Source organism: Cricetulus griseus, chromosome 2 (assembly GCF_003668045.3).
Source record: "Cricetulus griseus strain 17A/GY chromosome 2, alternate assembly CriGri-PICRH-1.0, whole genome shotgun sequence".
In the NCBI taxonomy this organism is placed as follows: domain Eukaryota; kingdom Metazoa; phylum Chordata; class Mammalia; order Rodentia; family Cricetidae; genus Cricetulus; species Cricetulus griseus.
Genome location: NC_048595.1, coordinates 445224064 through 445236412, shown reverse-complemented (window position 1 = coordinate 445236412; position 12349 = coordinate 445224064). Strand labels below are relative to the sequence as shown.

General features: G+C 46.9%; 1 protein-coding gene across 2 annotated transcripts; it reads left to right on the top strand.

Annotated features, from left to right (window-relative positions):
• Positions 1-2389: 2389 nt before the first annotated feature.
• Dtymk (deoxythymidylate kinase) lies at positions 2390-11121 on the top strand. 2 transcript variants are annotated; one of them, XM_027397684.2, is made up of 5 exons: positions 2408-2609; positions 3591-3699; positions 6292-6382; positions 9728-9925; positions 10698-11121. In XM_027397684.2, the coding sequence occupies exons 1-5, from the start codon at positions 2480-2482 to the stop codon at positions 10806-10808; spliced, it is 639 nt and encodes a 212-aa protein (XP_027253485.1). In that variant the 5' UTR covers positions 2408-2479; the 3' UTR covers positions 10809-11121. The 2 variants fall into 2 exon arrangements, 1 of the variants encoding a protein (XP_027253485.1); XR_004768749.1 differs by lacking the exon at positions 10698-11121 and having other exon boundaries at positions 2390-2609; positions 3591-3750; positions 9728-9779.
• Positions 11122-12349: the final 1228 nt, after the last annotated feature.

The following is a 12349-nucleotide window of genomic DNA, read 5'->3' as shown; positions in this document are numbered from 1 at the left end:
ACACACTGCCTGGCCCAGGGTCCTCATTATTTAAAGTGTAATTTTGGGGAACATGTAGCCCTCAATCTGAATGTGTGGCCAACAATGACCTTGAGCTGATCCTCCAGCCTCTACCATCCATCCAAGTGCCACCATATCCAGTTTACCTGGTGTCTGAGCTCAAACCCAGGACTTTGTGATTGCCTGGTAAGGATTCTACCAAGTGAACTTTATTTCCAACCTTAGAAGCCTTTATTCTATAAAAAATTCAAACTACACAGGAATTTAAAATGTTTTCCGGGCGCACGCCTTTAATCCCAGCACTCGGGAGGCAGAGGCAGGTGGATCTCTGTGAGTTCGAGACCAGCCTGGTCTACAAGAGCTAGTTCCAGAACAGCCTCAAAAGCCAAAGAGAAACCCTGTCTCACAAGTAAAAAAAAAAAAAGTTTTCCACTCCAAACATTAAACCAATGGTCTTCACTTTTCGTCCAGGTCCATATCTTTGTATTCTCATGGTAACTTTGTTATAGTTAATGAAACAATATCGATACATTATTAACTGAAGTCCACAGTTTATGAGAGTCCACTCACTGTGGTCTAATATTTCTGACAAATACATATTAAGTATTCCTCTCACAGCACCCTGAAGAACATTCCACTGCCTTAAATTCCTCCGGTCTACTACAGTATGGGACATCCCACACATATTCTTGGAACCAGTAAACATTTTAAAATCTCTGTAGTTTTGCTTTTTTCCAGAATGCTATGTAGTCAGGGTTTACATTGTACCATCTTTTCAGACTGGCTTCACTTATCATTATGCATTTTCAGGTTCTCCTATGTCCTAGTATGGCTTAATAGTTCATTTCTTTCTTTTTTTTTTTTTTTTTACTTGAAAAGCATTCGACTGTGTAAACACCCAGTTTATCAGTTCTCCTGTTGGAGGGCATCTTGGCTGCTTCCATACTTAGGCAAGCATGGATAGAACTGATAAAACCATTATTGTGCCGGATTTTCTGTAGACATAGTTTCCAACTAATCTGAGTAAATATTGGCCATATATTAAGAGTAGAGGAGTAGTCCTGCTGTCTTCCGAAGTGGCGCATACACAATGTTTTCATTTTCTCATCAGCGTTGACAGTTTTCTCTGCACCAAAACCTCACCAGCAGACTGTATTGTTGGAACTGTAGGTCTGGGCTATTGTAGAAGCAGTGTGAAATTATGTTTTAATTTGTGACTGCTAATAATGTTTATGCTGAACATGTTTACATATCTGGCATCCGAGTCGGCGTTCGTGGCGCATGCCTTTAATCCCAGCACTGGGAGGCAGAGGCAGGCGGATCTCTGTGAGTTCCAGGCCAGCCTGGTCTCCAGAGCGAGTGCCAGGATAGGCTTCATAGCTACACAGAGAAACCCTGTCTCGAAAAACAAAAACAAAAAACATATCTGGCATCCGAGTACCTTGACTAGGTAGCAGTTCAGATGTTTGCACAGACATGGAATTCTGACCCTCCCTCTACCTCCCAAGTACCAGGATTATAAAATACGCCACTCAATATATCCAGCTTTTTCTGTGCTGGGTATGGAACCCAGGGCTTCATTCATGTTAGGCAGGCACTCCGCCAAGTGAGTACTTCCCTAACCAGGCTTACTGAAGCACAACCCACTCTAGCCTTTAACTCGGGATCCTTCTGCCTCAGCCTCCAGGGTGCTGTTGTTTTCTTTGAGGCTGGGACTCACAATAAAGCCCTGGGTGTCCTGGGACTTGCTACGGAGATCAAACTGGCCTCAAACTCACAGAAGTTTGCCTGCGTCCTGCACATATATTTTTCCTAGCTTTAATCTTTTCCATAAAAACATTTCTAGGGGCAAAGCAAAAAGAAAGTGAGAATTTTCCAGTTCTGGCCATTTCATATCACCAATGCATGTCTCTGGGTTTTCTTTCTTTTCTTTGGTTTTTCGAGTTTCTCCGTGTAGCCCTGGCTGTCCTGGAAGTCGCTCTGTAGACCAGGCTGGGCCACCACCCCTCGGCTCCTGTCCCTGGGTTGTCAACACAACCCCAGCAACACTAGAACGACAGCCACCACTCCTGGCGCTCTGACATCCTGGGAGTGGCTTCGGAGCGGGAACCATAAGGCGGCTCTTCTCCCGCGACAAGACACTCTTAGAGCCCGCGCTTGCATTTGATCCCGTCCCTGCCGTAGGGTTCCCACGTGACCGGAGCCGGCACTGTCCCAGCCCGGTCAGATCGGCGCTCGCAGGCGCTGCGAACGGAAGTTCCGCGAGAGGGCGGCCACCAGGAGGCTGGGACCCCGGCTACGCAACGTCCGGAATCGCTTTCCCGCAGGCTGCAGGACCCGGCCGGCCGCCGGAAGGGGCGGGGCGGGGCGGGGCGGCCGGGACTGTGCGCTCCCGCCTTGCGCTGCCTCTGACGTTGGCGGGAACCTGACAGGTTGGCGGGAGCTCGCGGCGGCGGTGGAGGCGGCGGTGGCGGCGGCGATGGCATCGCGTCGCGGGGCGCTCATCGTGCTGGAGGGCGTGGACCGCGCCGGCAAGACCACGCAGGGCCGCAGGCTGGTGACGGCGCTGTGCGCCGCGGGCCACAGAGCCGAGCTGCTGCGTTTCCCCGGTGCGCGCGGGGCGCGGGGCGGCGGGCCTCGACTGCTCTCTCCCTCTCCCTTTTGGTATTTTTAAAAACGCTTAGAACGCTTGCTGTTGTGCATGGGTGTGCTGGCTGGTTTTAGGTCACCTTGACACAAGCTGGAGTCGTTTGGGAAGAGCGACTCTCAGTTGAGAAAATTGGCCTGCAGGGCAAGCTTGTGAGGCAGTTGCTTGATTGCTTGTTGATGGAGGAGGGCCCGGCTCACCGTGGGCAGCGACACTTCGGGGCTGCTGGAGATGGCTTGGCTGGTAAAATGCACGCTGGAATGAGGACCCGAGTAGAGACTTGTAGGTAAAAAGCCGGTATAATTGCTTATAATCCTAACCCTGGAGAGGTGGAGACAGGCACGTTGCCTGGCTTCAGGTCCCAGTGGAAGACCCTCTCCGAAAACACAAAGTGGATTGCTTCTGAAAAAAGAACATGAGATTGATCCCTGGCCTTCACCCTCTGCCCTGGAACTAATCCTACACATTAAGTATGTAGGGGATCCGGAAAATGCTTTGTTGGATATTCTAATCTTCAAACCATGCAGTCAGAAGTCTTACACGTACTCTTTTTTAAAAATTAATTTTAACTTTTTTGTATTTGCATTGGTATGAAGGGGTCAGATTCCCCTGAAACTGGAATTACTGACAGTTGTGAGCTGCCATGTGCTTGCTGGGAATTGATCCTGGGACCTCTGGAAGAGCAGCCAGTGCGCTTAACCTCTGAGCCATCTCTCCGGCCCAAGAGTACTTTTGAAATCAAGACTTACTAATATGGTTTCTGCACAACACTGCGTTCTCTCAGGGAAACTCCTGGCTTCTTCAGAGATGGTCCAAACCTGTCTAGAGGTTTAATAAAGCTTAGAGTTAGATAGGAGTTCAACTGGAAAACTGCAGTGTAGATTATCGTATAGTTTAAGTGAAAAGCCCCACTTACGTAGCCTTTGCAATTTTCTCTTTCTAGAAAGATCAACAGAAATCGGCAAGCTCCTGAGTTCCTACCTAGAAAAGAAAACAGACCTGGAGGACCACTCCGTGCACCTGCTCTTCTCTGCAAATCGCTGGGAACAAGTGTAAACATTGGCTCACTGATCACTGCTCCCCCTTGTAACTTGCAGATCTCTGTGCGTGGCATGTGTGTGAACACATGTGTGGATATATATATATATAATATATATATATATATATATATTATATATATATATATATATACATTCTGTAGTGTAAATGCGCTTGTACACCTCATTCATGCCTGTAGCCCGATCTCTAACTAGAGTTACAGACAGTTGTGAGCTTCCATGTGGGTGCTGGGAACCAAATCTGAACCCTTTGCAAGAACAGCAAGAGTTTTTAGCTGCTGGGCCATCTTTCCAGCCCTGAGATGGGTTCCTAGGGTTTTTTTTTTTTTGAGACAGGGTTTCTCTGTATAACATCCCTGATTATCCTTTAACTTGTAGCCCAGGCTGGCCTCATACCCAGCTGAGACAAGGTTTCTTACTGAACCTTGAGCTCACTAATTTTGGGTTCTGGGGATCCAAACTCAAGTCCTTATTGTTACATGACAAACAAGTTATCCACAGAGCCATCTCCATAGCCCCTAACTTTTTTTTCTTTTTACAGATATAGTGTTTCCCTCTGTAGCCCAGGGCATGCTCTAATTAAAGGCAAGCCTCCTGCCTTTAAGTGCCCACTGTTTTCTTTGTTGGATTTTAAGGAGGCATCCTTAGCTGGTCAGAAATGCCTTCTGTGCATTCTCCCACTCTGGGGTTTGCATTTTCATTTGTTTGATAGTCTCTTGCACAGCACAGCTTCTTAATTTTGTGTCAGTCCTTGCATGGATTTGATCTTTAGTGTTGTCAAACCCAAGGGCATCCAGGTTTTCTCTCTCTCTCTCTCTTGGTTTAAGACAGGGTTTCTTCTCTGTGTGGCCCTGGCTGTTCTGGAACTTGCTTTGTAGACCAGGTTGACTTCCAACTCAAAGAGATTTGCCCTCCCAAGTGCTGGGATTAAAGGTGTGCACCAGAATCTTCTAGATCTCTTTTTTTGTTTGTTTTGTTTTTCAAGAAAGGGTTTCTCTGTGTAACCCTGCCTGTCCTAGAACTAGCTCCAGGCTGGCCTCAATTTGAAGGGATCTGCCAAACACCCCACCCCCACCCCACCCCCACCCTGGATATCTTTCAGCTTTGGAGACAGGGTTTCTCAGTGTAGTTTTGTAGACCAGGCTGGCCTTGAACTCAAGAGATCCGCCTGCCTCTGCCTCCCTAGTGCTGAGAGCAAAGGCATGCTCCACCACCCAGCCTCTCTTTTTTGTTTTCTCGAGACAGGGCTTCTCTGTGTAGCTTTGGAGCCTATCCTGGCACTGCCTCTGGAGACCAGGCTGGCCTTGAACTCACAGAGATCCGCCTGCCACTGCCTCCCGAGTACTGGGATTAAAGGCGTGTGCCACCAACGCCTGGCTCTCTTTCTCTTTCTTTACAGAAGTTTTCTGTTTCATATTTAGGTCCAGGGTCTACATTAAGTTAATTTGTAAGATCTGGATTTAGATTTTTTGTTTGTCTTGTTTTTTTTTTTTTTTTTTTTTTTTTTCATGACAGGGGTTCTCTGTGTAGCCCTGACTGACCTGAAATACTATTTGTAGATCAGGCTGGTCTCATACTTGAGATCCACTGCCTCTGCCTCCTGATTGCTGGGATTAAAGGCTTGAGTTGCTACCACTTGGCTTGATTTCTTTTTTTATGTTCACATTACTGAGTCTAGCTCCATACATTAAAAAACTGAGGCTGCAAAGATGGCCAGCGGTTAAGAGCACTGGCTGCTCTTCTAGAGGTCCTGAGTTCAATTCCATCCAACCACATGGTGGCTCACAACCATCTGTAATGGGATCTGATGCCCTCTAACATAAAGTCATACATGCAGATAGAGCACTCATATACATAAAATAAATAAATCTTAAAAAAGGAAAACTCTTAAAGGTCCTGCTGTATATGTAGTTTAGTTTGGCTTGGAACTTGGGATTCTCTGCTTTAGCCTCACAGGTGTTGGAGTTAACAGGTATGTGCCATCATGCCCTAAAGACCAAAGAGTCTGAGGCCTGCCTGGGCTACATAGTCAGACCTATTTCAACCTTCTCCCCCACCCCCATCAAAACTGAATGCCTCCTGTGAGGAGTGCCAAGTGAGATGAATCTGACTTTGCCTTTGTGGTTTCAGTGATGCTTTATTTATTTATTTGTTTGTTTGTTTGTTTATTTATGGTTTTTGAAATAGGGTTTCTCTGGGTAGCTTTGGAGCCTGTCCTGAATCTCTGTAGACCAGGCTAGCCTGGAACTCACAGAGATCCGCCTGCCTCTGCCTTCCAAATGCTGGAATTAAGAGCACCACCATTGCCTAATTTTGTCTGTTCTTATACTTACAATTCAGACTTGGGCACAGTTGTCAGCCTCACCTTCTGGCTCCCCATGCCCTCTGCCATCCTGTGCTCTTTGCTGGTTCTTCTTTCCCTCGGCAGGGCAGGGTGGAAGTGTCCACTGGCACTGTCTAGAAAGAAGATGTACAGTTTTGTAAATAAGTATAAATCACTGTGCTGTAATTGTCATTGTATGGAATTTCCAAGTTGGGATATTTTGGGAAACCAGTTCCAGGGCTCAAGAGCATTCTGTTTTTCAGGCCATTGATTAAGGCAAAGTTGAACCAGGGTGTGACCCTTGTTTTGGATAGATACGCCTTTTCTGGGGTTGCCTTCACTAGCGCCAAGGAGGTGAGTACGCTGTGGCATCTGTTTCAGGTTGCCAGGTGGGCCCTGATCTGCTTTTCTTCATTTTCAGAGTCACCGACCACAATGAGTCTGTGTGCAAGTTTCTCTTAGGGATTTGATGGCTCTGGCATTCCTTTAACTCTCTTTCGAGATTAAATTGGTTCTTAATCAATAAAGAAATGCACTTGTATTTTGTTTTTCACACACAGTGTTGTGTTTTCCATCTGAAGATTTCCTTGTTAGATTCTCATGCACTGCCCCACTTTGGGAGGGGTTGTAGAATGGCGAGGATACTGAAGCCGCCTCCCTGATCCCTCTGCTTCCTCCACATTGCTTCATCTGTGTAATGGTGGTGGCTGCACTGCCCCTTTTTACTTCTAAAAACAGTTCTGCCATTTGTGTTTAAGACAAGGTCTCACTGTAGCCCAGACTCACCACAAATCATAGAGATCCCCCTGCCTCAAGTGCTAGGATTAAAGGTCTGCACCACCACATCTGACAATTCTTTTTTAGTTTTTAAACCTCAGGTATTTGGCAACAAAAACCTCCCAGTAGTATCACAGCTTCAAGGACACTCACATCCTCTGCTCTGGATCAGGTGGCATTGTTGTTCTTAATAAATGTTTTGGTATACGCCTAAGATGTAGTGTGTGGTGTGTGTGTGTGTGTCTGTCTGTCTGTCTGCTGGGCCAGTCAGGGTCCAAGAGCCTATCTATCAGTCTCCAAGGAGTGAAAACTCCCTAGACTAAGGCTCTCTATTAAGGGCTGCAGGCCTAGCTCGCCCCTTCCTAGCTGGTCTGGAATTCACTATGTAGTCCTGGCTGACCTCAGACTCACTCTCTAGTTCTAGGATTGGATTTTTTAAATTACTTTATCTGTATGGGTGTTTTGTCTGCATGTATGTCTGGTGCCCATGGAGACCAGAAGAGGGTATTGGATCCCCTGGAACTGACATTACAAACCATTTTGACCTGCCATTTGTGTGCTGGGAATTGAATCCAGGTCCTCTGGAAGAGTAGCCAGTGCTCTTAACTCCAGAGCCATCTCTACAGCACCTACAATTGTTATTTTTGAGACAGAGTCTCTTGTAGACAAAACTGACGGACGGTGAGCTGACTAGGTAGATATTGTTGGCCTCAGACTTGTAATCCTATTGTCTCGGCCTTCTGAGTGCTGGGATTATAGGAGAGAGGCACCACTTCTGGTCCAAGAAAATTGCATCCTGCCCGAACACAGATATCTGTCACTGAACATGTGTTGTTCATGTTTCCCAGCTCTCAAGAGCTGGCTAATTGCCTTGTATGTTTATTAAACCAGAATCTGACTAAGGTCCATGCATTGAAGTGCCTCTTATATCTCTCTTATCTTTATTTATTTATTTATTGTGTGTATAGATGGAGGCCAGGGCATGTGGGCCTCAGCATATATGTAGAGAACAGAGGCCTACTTGGGAGAACTTGTTCTCTCCTTAAACTGAGCTTTGGGTATTTAACTCAGGTATCAGGCCATGTGGTAATAAGTAAGTGCCTTTACTAGCTGAACCTTCTCTGTGGCCCGAGTGTTTGTTTTTTGTTTTTTTCCTGCTGGGAATTGATCTAGGGCCTCACACATAGTAGCCATTGCTCTACCACTAAGGCATATATGCAGTCCCTTAAGTCTCTTGATGTGGGAGTTCCCACATTCACATTTAAAATATTCTGAGTACCAAGAGTTTTTTTTTTTTTTTTTTTTTTTTTTTTTTTTGGTTTTTCAAGACAGGGTTTCTCTGTGGCTTTGGAGGCTGTCCTGGAACTAGCTCTTGTAGACCAGGCTGGTCTCAAACTCACAGAGATCCACCTGCCTCTGCCTCCCGAGTGCTGGGATTAAAGGCATGCGCCACCAACGCCCAGCTCGAGTTTTTTATTCTTATTGCTTTCAAGATGTATTCATTTTACTTTTATGTGTATGAGTGTTTTGCCTCCATGTGCACATTTGCATCCACATAGGCCAGAAGAGGGTGTCATGTCCATATCCCAAAACTGGTGTTACAGGGAGCTGTTAACCACCATGTGGGTTCTGGGAACTGAACGTGGGCCCTTTGGAAGAACAGCTGAGCCATCTCCGCATGAGGAGAGTGTAGTTCTGGTAAAGCATGAGCTGTCTCTCCATGAGGAAAATGTAGTTCTGGTAAAGCATGTGCTTGCTCATCTACTCCAAATCTTTGCGTTAGTGTTTTTTTGTTGTGGTGGTGGGTTTTTTTTGGTTTTTGTTTTTGTTTTTTTGTTTTGTTTTTTTGAGACAGTTTCTCAATGTACCCCTGACTATCCTGGAACTTACTCTGTAGACCAGGGTGGCCTTGAACTCGGACTTGCCTGCCTCTGCCTCTGGTGTACTGGGACTACAGGTATGCACCACCAAAGCCCAGCATCTCCCCCAAACCTTACTGTTTTAATTTTTTTTCTTTTTTTTTGACAGTCTCAGGCTGACCTTGAACTCACTATAGCCAATAATAACCCTGAACTGCTTCTATCGACAAAGCGCCAGAGTTTGGGTTTGTTTTGGTTTTGAGACGAGGTCTCCTGCAGCTCAGCCTGATTTGGAACTGTGTAGCAGAGGATGAGTGTGAACAGTCTTCCTGCTGCCATTTTGCAAGTGCTGATGCCACACCTAGCTTTACATTTTCCTCTTGTACTTGTGTAAACTTGTAAGAGTGCTGGGTCCTCTCATCAAGAAGCAGATGGGGTCTGATCATGTCTTCATATAATAGCCCTTGAGGATGACAGATTGCTAAGTGACAATAACCTTTTAAATTCTGCTGTTCCTTTTACATATGTTGGAGTCCTTCCCCAGTGAAATATTTTGTTTGTATTAGGAAGCCGGGCAGATGACTGGCCCTGTAGGTCTTTGGGGTTACTTCTTGAGCTTACAGTGTTTCTGGGGGATAGGATGGCCTCTAGTCCTACTTTTCTTCTGGAAGACACATTTTTCACAAGGTGATGAGTAAGTGGGAAGATGTACATGAGATCAGGTAGGCAAGCGTGCAGTGGGCTTCCGTGTACATGGTATCTAGCAGGCAGGCAACCATGAGGGTGCAGTGAGTTTCTGGGATTGCTAGTTGCCTTCTGTGCTTATCGGGAGGAATACAGATAAAAACAGAACAAGCTCCTTTCCATCTCAGACTTTGTAGGCTGAATGTACCACCAGAATGTCTACATATGCCATGTCTTATTCTGAAACCGGGTCCAGGATGTCATGAGTTCATAGACTGACTGCGGAGCACAAGCTGCGATGCCAGCAGCTCTTATTTCCAGCTTATTATTTCCAGGATTGTATAACCTATTCAGTTTCGCTTTCTCTAACTGTTGGCAGAATTTTTCCCTGGATTGGTGCAAACAACCAGACGTGGGCCTTCCCAAGCCTGACCTGATCCTGTTTCTGCAGTTACAATTGCTGGACGCCGCTGCACGGGGAGAGTTCGGTCTCGAGCGCTATGAGACTGGGACTTTCCAGGAGCAGGTTCTGCTGTGTTTCCAGCAGCTCATGAAAGATAAAAACCTGAACTGGAAGGTGAGTCCTGGTTACAAAACAGCCATTGAGAAGCTGTGTGGTAGTCTGCCCTCTGCCGACATCGGCACAGCTGTGGTTAGTTAGGTTACCCACCTGTGAAACCTCAGGGGCGCTATTGTGGTTCTCTGCCAACAGACTTTTTGGTGGTGGTAGTGGTGCTAGCTAAAGAACCTAAGGTCTCACCTAACACTGGGCTATTCTTCCAACCCCATGCCGGACCCCCTTCAGGAGGCAGGACCTGGAGATGCTGACACTTACTCAAACTCTGCTGGTTTGCACATGGATAGGTCTGTCCAAGAGGACAGAAAGCAAACCAGGGTGATGGGGCCCTGCTGTGCATCTATCAGACATCTTGGGAGTTCCCTCAAGAAAGGTGGAACTGGGTTTTAGGGTCTCTCTACATAGCCCTGGCTGTTCTGGAAGTCACTATGTAGTCCAAGTAGATCTGTCTGCCTCTGCCTCCTGAGTGCTGGAACTATAAAGGGTGGGTCACCATGCCTGGTATGGAACCTGTTCTTACAGGAGGAGAGTTGCTCAGTCTGTTTAGGAGCAAGATGGGCAGCTAGTGCACCCGGCTTCCGTGTCTGGGATGTGGTGGGTATACAGGCTGCTGTGTGCCAAGACCACCAGGTCCAGAGAAAGCTGTGGAGGGAGGGTCCCTGAAGGCATTAAGTTGGCTTTTGCAGGCACTGGCTCACCTGGGGTCACCATGCACACTGGGAATAGAGGGAAGGTGATGTAATCCTTCTCCACTGTCTCACTGTGGTGACAGGTGGTTGATGCTTCCAAAAGCATTGAGGATGTCCATGAAGAAATCCGGGTGCTCTCTGAGGACGCCATCCGCAGTGCTGCACAGAGTCCACTGGAGGAGCTTTGGAAATAAACTGCAGCTTCCACTGCAGATACCGTTCTTGGGGCCTTAGGAGGCAGGGAGAAGACTCACACCACTGTTCAACAGGAGCTAGTACTTAGTAGAAGAGACCTACAAGCCTCCACTCACAACCTGAGATTCTGGTGATACAGACAAGTCGTGCAATATCTTCCTCTGCCCACTCCTTGATGCTAAAGGTGTTATGGTATTTCCATACTGAACTTTAGTGGCAACTCTGGGCAGTTTCCTTGAGTTCACTAAAAACATCAATTAGTTGGGAATCACGTGTTTTACAGAAACTAATAAAAATGTACTTGAAAATGGACCTCATTGGCTTCTGCTAAGGATTTGTAGAGATGGGTCTGCCTGCTGTGGGGTGGAGCAATGTTACCAGGCTCCGTGCTGTGCGTCTGTGTCCTCAGGCGTTGCCGGCTTATCAAGAGACATGATGCTCAACATTCTAGACCCACTGGTAATAACTTTGTTGGGTTTATTTGTGCTGCTCAAGCTTCTCACATTACCCCTCCAAAACAGGGTGATTTGACATCTCCTGGCAGAATACAGCCTGTATGTGTAGAGAGTTGCTGGTGAGGTGAAGCACCTTCCCCCTCAGGATCAAGAGGATAGATGGATGGCATGGGATAGTTAGTATCTTGATGCTGAGTGCTACCTGGTGTGATGATGTACACCTTTAATCCCAGTACTCAGGAGGCAGAATCAAGTGGATATCTTGAGTTCCAGGCTAGCCTGGTCTATACAATGAGGCACTCAAAAAAAAAAAAAAAAAAAGGAGGGGATTAGCCAGGCTAGGTCATCACAGGCCTCTTAACAAGCTCCCAAGGTCAGGAGATACAGAGCATTTGCAGGCCTGAGAGGAATGTAGAAGCCTCTGGATGTGGAGAAATAAGTCCTGTCATAGTCTGCATTTTTTTTCTTGGTTTTCCGAAACAGGGTTTCTCTGTGTAGCTTTGGAGCCTATCCTGGCACTCACTCTGGAGACCAATCTGGCCTGGAACTCAGAGATCGGCCTGCCTCTGCCTCCCGAGTGCTGGGATTAAAGGCGTGCGCCACCAATGCCCAGCATTGTCTGCATTTTTTGCCCTCCAAAAATTTAACAAGTTCTAGCAGTGAGTCATGTCATGTGCTGTGTGGTCACAACAGGCCCTAAGAAGCCAGCAGAGAATGAGAGGTGAACCTCCCCTTGGGTCATTGTCCTTGGGTCAGCAATTCTCCTTTATTTGGACTCAAGAACAGGGAGGCATCATCTGAAATTGTCCCACCAAGACTTCACCAGGCAGGATGAGATGATTCTCAGTCTTCTACTTGTACCCTGGCTGTCCCCCAGGCCAAAGCCAGGTACAGCCTGCCTAGAGGGAACCTGAGGTGAGGTGAGGCAAAGTGGGTGTCTTTCACCACCTTCATTTTTTAAGCAAGATACCCCCACCCCAGATGGTTTTTCTGTGTAGCTCTGGATGTCCTGAAACTATAGACCAGGCTGTCCTTAAACTCACAGAGATCCTCCTGCTTCTGCCCACCCTACCCCAGTGCTAGGA

Coding starts and splice junctions, on each gene's coding strand:
- Dtymk (XM_027397684.2), top strand. CDS start 2,480: ATGGCATCGCGTCGCGGGGCGCTCATCGTGCTGGAGGGCGTGGACCGC. Junction 2,610..3,590: donor CGAGCTGCTGCGTTTCCCCG/GTGCGCGCGGGG, acceptor TTCTCTTTCTAG/AAAGATCAACAGAAATCGGC. Junction 3,700..6,291: donor GCAAATCGCTGGGAACAAGT/GTAAACATTGGC, acceptor TCTGTTTTTCAG/GCCATTGATTAAGGCAAAGT.